This window comes from Neofelis nebulosa, chromosome 2 (assembly GCF_028018385.1).
Source record: "Neofelis nebulosa isolate mNeoNeb1 chromosome 2, mNeoNeb1.pri, whole genome shotgun sequence".
In the NCBI taxonomy this organism is placed as follows: Eukaryota; Metazoa; Chordata; class Mammalia; order Carnivora; family Felidae; genus Neofelis; species Neofelis nebulosa.
In genome coordinates, this window is record NC_080783.1 from 198,707,739 (window position 1) to 198,723,176 (window position 15,438).

The 15,438-nt window shown below is 41.0% G+C and overlaps 1 protein-coding gene across 1 annotated transcript in view; it reads left to right on the forward strand.

The window, feature by feature from the left end:
• The window catches only part of SNRNP40 (small nuclear ribonucleoprotein U5 subunit 40), a 34,274-nt gene that overhangs the window by 5,689 nt on the left and 13,147 nt on the right, over positions 1–15,438 (forward strand). The window contains exon 5 of the mRNA XM_058718283.1: positions 13,496–13,618. Within this exon, the coding sequence (XP_058574266.1) occupies positions 13,496–13,618 (123 nt within the window). The remainder of the gene's footprint in view (positions 1–13,495; positions 13,619–15,438) is intronic.

Genomic DNA, 15,438 nt, shown 5'->3' on the forward strand with positions numbered 1-15,438 from the left:
TAAGGTTACATAATGGGAACCTAGCTTGCTTTGCACCTGTGCCATACACTCCTCTCCACAACTTTGCTTTAGCGGTCATTTCTCAAAACAGAGGCCTTTTAAAATAATACGGTTTTTAAAAAATTTTTTTTTTTTTTTAACATTTATTTATTTTTGAGACAGAGAGAGACAGAGCGTGAACAGGGGAGGGGCAGAGAGAGAGGGACGCACAGAATCCGAAACAGGCTCCAGGCTCTGAGCTGTCAGCACAGAGCCCGACGCGGGGCTCGAACTCACATGACTGCGAGGTCATGACCTGAGGCAAAGTCGGACGCTTAACCGACTGAGGCACCCCTAAAATAATACATTTTAAGTATCCTCTAGAATAATAAATATTAGAACCATGTTGAACCATTGTGACATGAAACGACATGAATCGCCCGAATTGGAGTTTTGACTCAGCTATTTACTTAATTATGTGATCTCAGGTAGTTCACTTTCCTGATCCTGTTTCTCAATCTTTAGAACAGTGACCGTAATATACATGTCTTCCAAAGCTGTTGTAAAAGTATAGTCACTATATGAAAAGGTCAATATGTGTTTAGTAACAGGGTCATTTATTTAGTCCAGTGATTTCCAACCTGTCTTCATATCAGACTCACCTGAAGAACCTGTTAAAAATACCCAGATTCTAGTTCAGTAGGTCTGGAGTGAGAATTTTGGGGGTTTTTGTTTTTGTTTTCTTAAAATTTTTTTTTAATCTTTATTTATTTTTGAGAGTGAGAGAGAGAAAGAGTGCGAGTGGGGGAGGAACGGAGAGAGAGGGAGACACAGAATCCAAAGCAGGCTCCAGGCTCCAGGCTCCAAGCTGTCAGCACAAAGCCCAACGCGGGGCTCGAACTCACAAACCGTGAGATCATGACCTGAGCTGAAGTCGGACGCCCAACCAACTGAGACACCCAGGCGCCCCAAGGGAATTTTTGTTTTTAAATTAAGACGTTTTTTTTAGAAGAGCTTTAGGTTGGCAGCAAAATTGAGGGGAAGATACAAAGATTTCCCATATACCCACTGCCCCCATATGCACAGCCTCCCCCATTTTCCCCCACCAGAGTGGTACATTTTTTACAATTGATAAACCTACAGTGACACATTACAATCACTCAAAGTCCATAGTTTTTGTTGGGGTTCACATTTAGTGTTATACATTTTGTGGTTTGGGACAAGCATATAATGACATGTATCTATCACTGTGGTACATTTCGGAGTATTTTCCCTGTCTTGAAAATTGTCTGTGCTCCTTCTATTCATCCCTCCCACCCCTGGCAACCACTGATCTTTTTACTGTCTTCAGAGTTTTGCCTTTTTGAAATTGGCTTCTTTTACTTAGTAATACGCATTTAAGATTCTTTCATGTCTTTTCATGGCTTGATAGCTCATTTGTTTTTAGTGCCAAATAATATTCCATCATCTGGATGTAACAGTTTATCCATTCACCTACTAAAGGATATCTTGGTTGCTTCCAAGAGTAGGTAATGATGAATAAAGCTGCTGGAAACATCTACGTGCAAGTTTTTGTGTGGACCTAAGTTTTTCAACTCTCTTAGATAAATGCTAAGGACCGTGATTGCTAGATCATATGGTAAGAGTATGTTTAGGTTTGGTTTTTTTTAAATGTTTTTTATTTTTGAGAGAGAGCACATGTGTGTTCAAGCGGGAGAAGGGCAGAGAGAGACCTAGACCCAGAATACGAAGCAGGCTCCAGGCCCTGAGCTGTCAGCACAGAGCCCAATGCAGGGCTCGAACTCCTGAGCCGTGAGATATTGACCTGAGCCGAAGTCAGACACTTAACCGACTGAGCCACCCAGGCACCCCTGAATGTGTTTAAGAAACCACCAATCTGGGGCACCTAGCTGGCTTAGTCAGTGGAGTGTGCAACTCTTGATCTCAGGGTTATAAATTTGAGCCCCACATTGGGTGTAGAGATTACTTAAAAATAAAATCTTAAAAAAGAAGGAAAGAAAGAAAGAAACCACCAATCTCTCTTCCCAAGTGTCTATACCATTTTACATTCCCACCAGCAATGAACGAGAGTCTCCATTGTGCCACATCATCATTTGGTGGTGTCATTGCTTCAGATTTTGGCTCTTCCAATAAGTATGTAGTGGTACCTCATTGTTGGTTTAATTTGCATTTTCGGGATGACATTTGATATGGAGCATCTTTTTATATACATTTTGTTATCAGTGTATTTTCTTTGGTGGGATGTCTGCTATCTTTAACTCATTTTTTTTATCATGTTGTGTTCTTATTGTTGAGTTTTAAGAGTTCTTTGTACATTTTGGATAATAGTCCCTTATCAGATGTACAAATATTTTCTCCCTGTCTTGTGGCCTATCTTCTCATTGTCTTGACATTGTCTTTAGCAGGCAGAAGTTTTTAATTTTTTTAAATTTTTAAAAAATGTTTGATTATTTTTGAGAGCATGAGAGCACACCAGCAGGGAAGGGGCAGAGAGAGGCGGGGACAGAGGATTCAAAGCAGGCTGCGTGCTGACGGCAGAGAGCCTAATGCAGGGCTCGAACTCATGAACCAGGAGATCATGACCTGAGCTAAAGTTGGGATGCTTACAGGCACCCCCAGAAGTTTTTAATTTTAATGGAGTTCAGCTTATCAGTGTTTTATGGATTGTGCTTTGGTGTTGTATCTAAAAGTCTTTGCTATACCCAAGGTCATCTATGTTTTCTTCTGTTACCTTCTCGGAGTTATATTTTCCATTTTATATTAGATCTGTGATCCATTTTGAGTTGGTTTCTGTAAAAGGTGCAAGGTCTGTGTCTAGATGCATGTTTTTTCATGTGAATGTGCAGTTGTTCTAGTACCATTTGTTGAAGAAACTCTGTTTGCTCCATTCTGTTGCCTTTGCTCTTTTGTCAAAGATCAGTTGACTATATTTATGGGGTTCTACTTCTGGGCTCTCTATTCTCTTCCACTGATGTATTCTTTCCCCAGTACCACGCTGTCTTGATTACTGTAGTAAGTCTTGAAGTCAGGTAGTATCAGTCCTCCTCCTCCATTCTTTTCCTATCGTGTTGGAAATCTTGGGTCTTTGTCTCTCCACATAAACATTAGAATCAATTTGTTGATTTCCACAACACATTTTGGTTGGGATTGCATTGAATTTATAAAGTTGAGAATGACAATATTGAGTTTTCCTATCCATGAACATGGAAAAACCATTTATTTAGTTCTTTGATTTTGTTCATCAGAGTTTTGTTTTTTGGGGGTTTTTTGTTTTGCTTTTTTAAACAATTTTTTTTTGAAGTTTACTTATTTATTTTGAGAGAGACAGTGTGAGCAGGGGAGAGGCAGAGAGAGAGAGAGAGAGAGAGAGAGAAAGAGACACGGTGAGAGTGAATCCCAAGCAGGCTCCGTACTGCCAGCGCAGAGCCCTATATGGGACTGAAACCCACCAACTGTGAGATCATGACCCGAACCAAAAGTTGAACTCTTAACTGACTGAGCCACCCAGGTGCCACCATTCATCAGAGTTTTGAAGTTTCCTTCATTTGGATTGTACATATTTTGTTAAATCTATACCTAAATATTTCTCTTTTGTTTTGGGTGCTAATGTAAATGACATCGTGTTTTTTAAGAACCAGGATTTTTTTTTTTTTTTTAATTTTTTTTTTTTTTCAACGTTTATTTATTTATTTTTGGGACAGAGAGAGACAGAGCATGAACGGGGGAGGGACAGAGAGAGAGGGAGACACAGAATCGGAAACAGGCTCCAGGCTCCGAGCCATCAGCCCAGAGCCTGACGCGGGGCTCGAACTCACGGACCGCGAGATCGTGACCTGGCTGAAGTCGGACGCTTAACCGACTGCGCCACCCAGGCGCCCCCAGGATTTTTTTTTTTTAATGTTTATTGGGGCACTGGATTACTCAGTCAATTGAGTGTCTGACTTTGGCTCAGGTCAGGATCTTACGGTTTGTGGGTTTGAGCCCCATGTTGCACTCCGTGCTGATAGCTCAGAGCCTGGAGCTTGCCTCAGATTCTGTGTCTGCCTCTCTCTCTGCCCCTCCCCTGCTCACGCTGTGTCCCTTTCTGTCTCTCAAAAATGAATAAATGTTTAAAAAAAATTTTTTTTAAGTAAAATGTTTATTTTTGAAAGAGAAAGCGTGGGGGTGGGGACAGAAGATCTGAAGTGGGCTCTGTGCTGACAGCAGAGAGCCCAATGTGGGACTTAACTCACGAATCGGAGACCATGACCTAGGCCAAAGTCGGATGCTTAACTGACTGATCCACCCAGGTGCCCCACGAACCAGGATCATTAAACATGTTCCTCAACATGATTTGATGTAGCAGGTCTGACATTTTGGAAGCCATTGATCTCATCCAGCATCCTCATTTTATTTTTTTATTATTGTTTTTATTTGAATATGGTGATACATAATGGTTCATTAGATTCAGATGTACGACATAGTGATTCAACAAGTTTATACATTATGCTGTGTTCACCACTGCATCCTCGTTATCAAATGAGGAAAATGAGGCCTAAAAATAATTACTTATTTCAAGAGCACACAAGGACATACTACTCTGAAGTACCAACCATTTTTATTCTTTCTTTGGCACTAATTTGGTACTCTGGGAAGTATTTTAGTGATTAAACAAGGAAGGACTTGAAAGGAGTATATCCGAGAAACCACACTAACCTTGTGATTGTTGCTTTTTAAAATGAATTTGCTTTCTTTTCATAATTAAAGTGGTGACACTGACATACTGAATCATCTGCTTGGAGATATTGTCCTACTATATCATTTTTATGATAAACCCAGTCACTTGGGGCCTGGTGCTTAGCTAGGAAGAGAGTGTATGGCTTAGGAATGACTCCAAAGCCCAGAGCTCTTAATCTCCGTGTGCCATGGTTGGAGAGTCTGCTTTGTAAACTGATTCGCCAGAGGGCCTTTCAAAAGGTGGTAAGAGATGACAGGGCCCTAAGGAATTTTACCGAGGGCCTGCTCTATCAACATCTAGGAACTTACTCCTGTTTATTTTTGGCTTTCCTTCACCTTTTCTCTTTCTTTCTTTCATTTTGCCTTTTCTTTACCTCTTTCCTCATGTTTGCCTTTCTGTCTCTCCTCGGCTTTTCTTTTTTCAACTACTCCTTTGTGAGTTCATGTTTGTGTTTTCTGTCCTCCTTTCAGTTTCTTGCTTCTCTTCTCCTCTAATTAAACATGATTTGAAATAAATGTTTTAACTTTGTCACTCAAGTTAATATTTATCTTAGTGTGCAATATGTCACATCAACTAAAGGTGACTTTTTTAACCAATTCCTTATTCTTAATTTCAACATATTTTTTATAATTAATGCTTTGTCGAACAGCCTTTTACATATGCCTTTTAGTTATCAGGTTGGAATGCTTTGTTGATTATTTTCTGTTTTAGGTTTGTAGGTGTAGGAATTTAATAACCTCTGTTTCTCTAAGGGGGGAACCTTGTGTTACATTTGACGTATCAGGATTCACAACAGAAGACGAAGCTTTCAGTAATGCTTACGTTTTCAGTCTAGAAATGGCATCCTGAGCATTGTCCATACTAGTAGTTTTTTCTGTTGTTTTTAACAATATTTCATACTGTTTTTCACAGTTTTTTCATATTTTTAGCAATCTATTCTTTCTGGTAAAGTACTTAGAAAATCATTTTTATATCATATCATATGTTTAAGGCATATATATTACTATAGATGTGATATATGTACACATACATATAAATACAAATTGTTACAATTCAGTCCTAGTGCCATTATGTAGACGAAGACACAGAAGGTTTTCAGGTTAGAGGTGGAGGTGTGGGCCAATGTGACCCAGAGTGGAGTATGAGGCCCAAGTGAGGTGAGGAGAGCATCCATGCAAGTTGGGGGCAGTCCATTGTAGGGAGATGGGGACTGAGAATGGTGAGGAGGGCAACCACATAACACAGGGTCGGTAGCCCAGAATAGAGAATTGGAGCGGGGAGCAGCCCAGCATGGAGAGTTGGTACCCTAGCAGAATAAAAGGGTCATCTATACGTTAGTGGAGTAGGGGAAGTATGGGTGTCACAGCCTGAGCTGAGGGTGTCCACATAGTGTGGGAGCAGTTTGGGTAGGGAGTCTGGGGCTGAGGCTAGCATTCCTGAGGAAAGGCAGCCTGGAGAGGGATATTAGAGCCAGAGCAGGGGGAAGGGGGTATTGATACAAAGGGATGACCCATATGGGATGAGGAGGGGTTCACATCAGATCAGCCCAGGATGGGAATCACAGTTCAAACAGGGAAGGAAGAGGAGAAGGGTAGAAAAGGATGTGGGAGATTGGTTACATTCAGGAAGTTTGATCAGATAAGTAAATATAGTAACGGGAGGCAGGTTTCTCATTGTCGGAGGAAGGAGTTACCAATGCAGGAGGGAAAACTAAGATGCCATCTTGTGTTGTTGGTGTTGAGCTGGAAGTGTCAGTATGAACTGATAAACATTCAACACATAAACAGGCATAGAAGAAATAGGACATGTAAATGGGTATTTACAGGTGTGTGTGCGCGCGCGCCTATGTATGCATACATTGGCAACTGTCCACTGAGAGGGTTTAGGAACAACAGTCCAAAAGCAATGAACACATCTACTGTGCAGGTCTTGGCCTTTAAACACCATTTTCCACTGAAGAAACCAGGGCTCCCTATTTCAGGACTGGGCAGGGAAAGTACCAGATGAACCTGGAACATCTTGTGCAGAAAGCTTGTCAAAAGAACATCTTAAATCAGATGATCAAACTGAACATTATTCATGATGGGACAAAACAAAATTGTGAGCCACTCAGTAAAATACAATGAAAATGCAGCATCACTTCAGTGATATTCCTGCCAAAGAGGCATAACTTGAATGTAATCATGAGGAAACATCAGACAAACTCAAATTGCGGGACATCCTACAAAATAACTGTCCTATAATTTTGAGAAGTGTCAAGGTCAAGGAAAGTCTGAGAAATTCTTCCAGGCTGAAGGAAACTAAAGAAACATAAGTGCTAAATTCAACACATGATTCTGAACTGAATCTTTTCTATAAAAGGCATGTTGGAACAAGTGGTGAAACTTGAATGAAATCTGAGAACCGGTTGGTAGTGATGTGTTGGTGTTAATTTCTGCATTTTGATTGATTGTGCTGAAATTATACAGGATTGTATATGTTATATGTATTATATATATTTTTATAGGACAAATACACTCAAGTATTTAGAAGTGATGGGACATTAGGTCAGCAGTTCTCAAATGATTCGGGCAACAAAAATGTTCTCTTTTACTTCCAACTTTTTGTGTAAGTTTGTGAATATTTCAAAGTAAAATAGTCTTTTAAAAATGATGGTCATCTGGAACTAATATTCTAAAACATTTGAATCAGGGGCACCTGGCTGGCTCAGTCAGTGGAGCATTTGACTCTTGATCTCGGGGTTGTGAAGTTCAAGCCCCACGTTGAGTATAGAGATTACTTAAAATCTTTTAAAAAATTAAATATTTGAATCAAACTTTTTTTTTAAATATTTATTTATTTTGAGGCGCCTGGGTGGCGCAGTCGGTTAAGCGTCCGACTTCAGCCAGGTCACGATCTCGCGGTCCGTGATTTCGAGCCCCGCGTCAGGCTCTGGGCTGATGGCTCGGAGCCTGGAGCCTGTTTCCGATTCTGTGTCTCCCTCTCTCTCTGCCCCTCCCCCGTTCATGCTCTGTCTCTCTCTGTCCCAAAAATAAAAAATTAAAAACGTTGAAAAAAAAATTTTTTTAAATATTTATTTATTTTGAGAGAGAGCACATATGCACATGCGAGTGGAAGGACCAGAGAGAGAGGATTCCAGGCAGGCTCTGTGCTGTCAGCGCAGCCCAATGTGGGACTCGATCTCACGAACCTCAAGAACATGACCTGAGCCAAAATCAAGAGTCAGACGCTTCACCCACTGAGCCACCCAGGCGCCCCTGAATCAAGCTTTAAATGACTACCATAGCTTTTAGGATAAAATCAAAGGTTGATTTGATCTGTGTAGAGATTATTAAGACAAAGATTGTACTAAATCTGGAAGAGATATGGAGAGGCTAGATTATCAAAGCCTTGAATTCCAAACTAATAGGTTTGGACATGATTCTGTAGCCAGAGGAATTAGTGAGCAGGGGTTAGGTACTGGTTCTCCAGAAGAGGGGTGAAGCACTCTTTTTGGACCATTTACCTGAGTAACCAAACCTAAGCCTTTTTAGGTTATGTTTTCATGAGTTTGCATTCCAAACCATGAGAATTAGAAGGAGGAATCCTTGTTGGCACAGAGATAACAACCCAGACTGCTTGTTTACCACAGATTTGAATGTAAACTTAAGGCCTTTCCTGAGGTTCTATGGCTGGTTCCTGTTTTTTAAGTATTTGTTTTGAGAGACAGAGAGCACAAGCTAGCGAGCGAGCGAGAGCACATGCACCAATAGGGGAGGAGCAGAGAGCAGTGGAGAGAGAAGATCCCAGACAGGCTCTGCCCTGTCAGCACAGAGCTCCACTAGGGGCTTGATCTCCCAAACCATAAGATTATGGACCCGTGAGAGTACGACCTGAGCCCCAATCAAGTGTCAGGTGCCCAGCTGACTGAGCCACCCAAGCGCCCCTAAAGATTTTAAGTAATCTCTACACCCAGTGTGGGGCCCAAGATCAACAGCCACATGCTCCACCGTCTTAGCCAGCCAGGCACCCATCTTTTTTTTTTTTTTTTTTTTAATGACATGTGTGTAAAACTTGGGACACCATCACCCCAGTCTTTGTCATTTGAATGAAATGACCCACACTCTTAAAACATCATGGTTCACCTTACCAAGTCTGTCAGTCATTTGTTGCAACATCTCTAAGGTGCCTGGGTGGCTCATTAGGTTAAGCATCGGACTCTTGTTTTCAGCTCAGGTCATGATCCTGTGGTTCTCGAGTTTGAGCCCCAAGTTGGGCTCCACACTGGCAGTGCAGAGCCTGCTTGGGATTCTGTCTCCCTCTCTGCCCCTCCCCTACACACACACGCGTGTATTCTCTCCCTCTCCCACCCTCCCTCTCTCCCTCTCCCCCTGTCTCTCCAAGTAAATAAAAAAACTTTAAAAGAAAGGAAGGGGGGTCGCCGGGGTGGCTCAGTCGGTTGAGCGTCCAACTTCAGCACTGGTCATGGTCTCACAGTTTGTGAGTTCGAGCCCGACGTTGGGCTCTCTGCTAACAAACAGCTCAGAGCCTGGAGACTGCTTCAGATTCTGTATCTGTCTCTCTCACCCTCCCCTGCTCATGCTCTGCCTCTCTCTGTCTCTCAAAAATAAATAAATGTTAAAAAAAAAATTTTTTTTAATAAAAGAAAGGAAAGAAGCATCTCTAGGCCCTCCCTATTATCCACACTCTATAAATGCAGATCCATGTTGGGGTGCCTGGCTGGTTCAGTCAGTAGAGCATGTGACTCTTGATCCCAGGGTTGTGAGTTTGAGCCCCATGTTGGATGTAGAGATTACTCGAAAATAGTCTTTAAAAAAAAATGTAGATCCGTGTTATATAAATTTATTTTTTAAAAATAGAGCCTAATTGTTTAGGGTATGGGATTCTAGAGTTATACCTAATTTTTTTTTTTAATGTTTATTTTATTTTTGAGAGAGAGAGCACGGGGGAAGGGCAGAGAGAGAGGGAGACAGAGGATCTGGAGTAGCCTTTGTGCTAACAGCAGAGAGCCTGATGGGACATCAAACTCACGAACTGTGAGATCAGTACCTGAGCTGAAGTCAGATGCTTAACCAACTGAGCCACCCAGGTGTCTCGTTATACCTAATTTTTATCTACTATTACTATTTTTTTTAAGTGTTTATTTTGAGAGAGGGAGGGAGAGCACAAGTAGGGGAAGGGCAGAGAAAAAGGGAGAGAGAAAATCCCAAGCAGGCGCCCCACTGCCAGCACAGAGCCCAACTCGGGGCCTCATCCCACGAACCATAAGATCATGACCTGAGCTGAAATCAAGAGTCAGACACCGAACCAACTGAGCCACCCAGGCACCCCTATCTTCTATTATTAATAAATCAAGTAGCCATTAAAAAGTTAACGGTATAAAACAAGTGTAGATTACTTTAGTAGTTATAAGAAATTAGCATATATTTTAGTATGTTTAAGTTAATATAACATGAACATAACAGAATCAGACCGTACTAAATTCTAATCCTTGTTTTGCTATTGACTTGCTGGGTGTTTGTCATCAAGTTAATTCCTTCTTTGAGCTTTAGTTTGCTCATCCATAAAAATTGGAGTTAAACTAGATCATCTAAGTGTAGTAATTTAAAATTTTTTTTTTAATCTCAATCTGCATAAAGGAATACATTTTAAACTGTGACCCAGTATATACTCTCCTCAGTATGTCTGTGTTTATGAATCAGCCTCTTGTATATGTGACATTATCTTTTCTATATATTTTTTAAATTAGGGTAAAATTTACATAACATAAAATTCACCATTTTAACCATTTTAAAAGATGTACAATTCAGTGATTTTTAGTACATTCACAATGTGTGTGATCATCACCATGATCCAATACCAGAATATTCTTGGCGCCCCCAAAAAGCACCTTCCTACCCATTTAGCAGTCAGTACTTTTTCTCTGCTTTCCAGCCCCTGGCAACCATAATGTACTTACTGTCTCTATTGGGAATAGAATTGTACAATATGTGGCCTTTTGTGTCTAGTTTCTTTTGATTAGCTTAATGTTTCAGGCTTCACCCTTGTAACATGTAGTAATACTTGATTCGTTTTTAACACTGCTACAAAGATTTGTGTACGAGGTTTTGTTTGAACACCTGCTTTCATTTCTCTTGGGTATATATCTAGGAGCAATCTAGGATTGCTGGGTCAAAGAGTAACTCTAACCTTTTGGGGAACATCCAGACTTTTCCATAGCAGCCACATCATTTTATATTTCCACCAGTGATGTTCGAAGGTTCCAATTTTTCCACATCCTCACCAGCACCCCTTATTTTCTGTGGTTTCTTTTTTTTCCCCACTAGTAAGTGTGAAGCAACATCTAATTGTTTTGATTTGCATTTCCCAAATGATTTATGATGCTAAGCATCTTGTCTTGCGCTTATATCATCTGAAAAGAAATGTTTACTCAGGGCCTTTGCCCAGTTATTGGACTCTTTGTGTTTTTGTTGTTGAACCATAGCTTCTTTTTCTGGATACTGGATCTTTTTCAGGTATATGATTTGCAAATAATGTCTCCCACTATTGGTTGTATTCTCATTTTCTGGATACCATCCTCTAAGGTACAAAAGTTTCTAATTTTTAAAAATTTTTAAATGTTTATTTGTTTTTGAGAGAGAGAGAGACAGGAGGGACAGAGAGCGAGGGAGACACAGACTCTGAAGCAGGCTCCAAGCCTGAGTTGTCAGCAAAGAGCCCAACACGGAGCTCAAACTCAAAGACTGTGACATCACGACCTGAGCCGAAGTCAGATGCTTAACTGACTGAGCCACCCAGGGGCCCCTAAAAGTCTCTAATTTTTATGAAGTTTATTTTTTCTTTGGTCACTTGTGCTTTTGGTGTCATATCTAATAATTCATTGCCAAATCCAAGGCCATGAAGATTTACCCCTGTGTTTTCTTCTAAGAATTTCATAGTTTTAATTTTTACATTTGAGTCTTTGATCCATGTGGAGTAAATTTTTGCATCTGGTGTAAGATAAAGGTCTGCCTTCATATTTTAGGTATGGTTATCCAGTTGTCCCATCATTTTTTAAAAGATTTAATTTCTTTTTTTCTTCTGTAAGAGCCATACTTTTTTGCTTGTTTTCATGCTTCATAATTTCTTGTTGAAAACTGGACATTTGAATATTATAATGTGGTAACTCTAGAAATTAGATTCTCCCCCTGGGGTTTGCTGTTGCTCCTTGTTGTAGCTGTTTGATGAATTTTCTGAACTGATTTTGTAAAGTCTGTATAGTTTGCCGTACGTAGCCACTGAAATCTCGGTTTCGTTAGCTTGGCGATTCACTAATGATTTCGGCAGAGATTTTCTTAATGGCTTGTGATTAAAAGAAAAACTCCTGGTCTTTGCAGATTTGCTCTGTGTACGTGTTAGGTCTGTCTCTGCCTTTCAGCCAGGCCGTTTACAACTTTGCATTAGGCTTCACTTCTTGCTTGTGCACAGGTTTGAGCCTGTGCAGGTCAGCAAGAGGAGAGCTTAGGGCCTTCTCAGGGCTTTTCTGAGCATGTGCCCAGACACGGGCATGCAAATGGCCTTCTAGAGTCCTAGGAATATGTCAGCTTTTCGACTCCCCTTTTCTCCAAATTGTCTCATTCCCCAGCTTTCCTCACAAGCTTTTTGGTTTGTCTGTGGTTTGCTCCAACTGCCATCCCTCGCTCCAGACAGCAGAGGCTAATGCATTTGCCTTTCGATGTTGTAGACAAATGTCTCTGCCCTGGAAGCGGTCCCAGTTAGGCAAAGTAAAGTCCATCCCTTTAAGCTCATCCTTAGGGAGCCACCAGACAGTTAAAAACCACGACAGTTCTTTGAGAATAAGGAGTAAGGTCCCTTCTGCTCCCTCTGGTACCAGGAACCTATCCTGGGGATGTGGGCCATTGTCTTCAAAGCTATTGCTGCGTAAGAGACGGAGCCAGGGTAAGTTAAGACGCTACAGAACTCTGTAAGATTCAGGAGGGTTCGTTCCTCATTAAGCAGTTGCCTGGCTGCTATAAGCTTCTGATTAGTTTCGAGAGTTCTGACAAAGTTGGTTCTGTCAGTTTTTTTGTCACATAATTCTCTGCTCTTGTAGAGGGACAGCCTTTTAGTATTCCCTGCTCTTCCATTTTTGCTGATGAGAAAAGTTTTTTTCTCTGTATTTTTTCATGTAAGCCACAGCTCATTAATGAGTTAGGATCTCCAGTTTAAAAACACTGGTCTGATATCCTTGCTATGTTAAAAATATATGAACTAGGGGCGCCTGGGTGGCTCAGTCGGTTAAGCGTCTGACTTTAGGGGAGGTCATGATCTCGCAGTTTGTGGGTTCGAGCCCCGTGTTAGGCTCTGTGCTGACAGCTCGGAGCCTGGAGCCTGCTTCGGATTCTGTGTCTCCCTCTCTCTCTGCCTCTCCTATGCTCATGCTCTGTCTCTCTCTCTCTCTCTCTCAAAAAATAAGCATTAAAAAAAAATTTTTTTAATATAAACTAAACAAGTAGAGGATTTCCATTCTAAGGGCGTGTTGATTAACTATATTTATTCATACTTTAACAAAGGAATCTGAAAATACAACCAAAGTGATTGGTTCTCCCAGCCTTCAGATACATTGGCAAAATTGTGGTCACTTCTCACCGTGTTACTAGGAAATCCAGACAAGTTTCTGAACAGGATCCATATTAAAAATGTATTCACCTGTACGAAGTCCTTGGATTTCGGGATGTATTATGCAATTACTTCTTCGAATGATGTTTGACTATAGACCCTCTTGTTCCTCTGCTTCAGCTTTGGGACATCCGGAAGAAAGCAGCCATCCAGACATTTCAGAACACCTACCAGGTGTTAGCTGTGACCTTCAATGACACAAGTGATCAGATTATTTCTGGGGGAATAGACAATGATATCAAGGTATGTTTAATGTTTGTGTTACATTTCCCTTTCACCTCTCTTCACTCTCAGAGGTAATGTTTTCAAACTTCTGAGATTTTGGTAGCTTTCCACTTTATACCAACTACAAGGAGGATAGTAACTTAAATCTTGTTTTCCTTCTGTCCTGTCTTCATTGACAGAAGTCAAAGGTTGCATTACAGCTCATGTAAATGCCATCAGGGACCAGACAGTTAATGTGAATTGTGAAACCCCGTGTGTGTATTCTGTGAACATGAAGAATGCATTCCCTGCCTAAAGACATTTGCAAACTTTTTTTTTTTCCTACTGTGATGGCCTGATGAGGTAACACTGAAGCAGTTTGTGATTCTCAGCTCCAATCTCTCAGCATATCTTTCTTTTTGAGACTATGGAAAGGAAGTTTTGGGGAGTCCACAGCTAAGAATGAGGGAAGTGATGATGTCATAGAGAGTGGCAGTAGTCCATACAGCAGTACAGTGTGGCTCTGGCTTTTGAGTAATTGACTTGGATTCTAATCCCAGTTCTATCATTTTCTAGTTTTTTATGACTCCAAGTTGTTTAACTTCTATAAGCCTCTCAACAGTAACAATAACGTCTACCTTCTAGGGTTGTTGTGGGGATTAAATGGACCTAATGCATTAGAGCACCTAGCAGTTTCTGGACACAGCAAATGCCAGTAGAAGGGAAGTGTTTTGGGGGGCTACCCAATTTGCGTCTGTCTTTACCTGTTGGCTTCCTTAAATATTTCAAAGATTTTGACCTTACTTTCTGTTGTACTGTTAGAGTGGTAACTGGTGAGTAAATATTCAGCTTCCTATGTTGTCAACCACCTAAAACTTGTGCTGTATTCCCATCCCTCCTTGCCTCCTTCGCTGTTACAGTGGATGACATGTGCTTGCTTTTGTCTAAAGGTGGTCCCTTCAGCAGAAGGATTTCATCTCCTTTTCCTGTCTGGGCCTTCATGCCATCAGTTTTCCCAGATGGTGTGTTTTCTTTCTTTCTTTCTTTTTTTTTTTTTTTTTAAATGTTTATTTTTGAGAGAGAGAGAGAGACAGAGTGTAAACAGGGGAGGGGTAGAGAAAGAGGGAGGCACAGACTGTGAAGCAGGCTCCAGGCTCCAAGCTGCCAGCACAGAGATGGACGCGGGGCTCAAACCCACGAACCGCGAGATCATGACCTGAGCTGAAGTCAGATGTTTCACCAACTGAGCCACCCAGGCACCCCCGCTTCCATGACTTTAATTGTCATCTCTGTGCTGACGACTCCATATTCCTGGCCCAGATCTTCAGCTCCAGACCCCTGTATACGACCAGCCCCTCAGAAGTCCCCCACTTGGACATCCCACAATACTTGAAAATTGACCACTTCCAAAATGTAACTTCCCATCCCTTTTCTATCATATAACTTGTATGGAGAATATGGAATCCGGGCACAGGAACTTAATTAGATCATCTTAATAGCTAATGCACTGTTTCCCAGAGAGAAGTTTGGGAGCCCATTAGCTTTAGAATCACTAGAGGGCATCTTCTATACCTGACAGTAGGTTTGTGTCATTAAGGCATTGTAATTTTCATGCTTTTAAAATTATTATTGGGGTGCCTGGTTGACTCAGTCAGTAGAGCATGCAACTCTTGATCTCAGAGCCGTGGGTTCAAGCGCCCCCATGTTGAGCATGTAGCTTACATCAAAAAAAGAAAAAATTCCCATTAAAAAAAAAATACATTACTATTAAAGTTTACACATGGTGAAATTAACTTTGTACAATTCTATGAATGTTTATGCTTGCATAGATTTGTATAGCTACCGCAAACAAGGTTCAG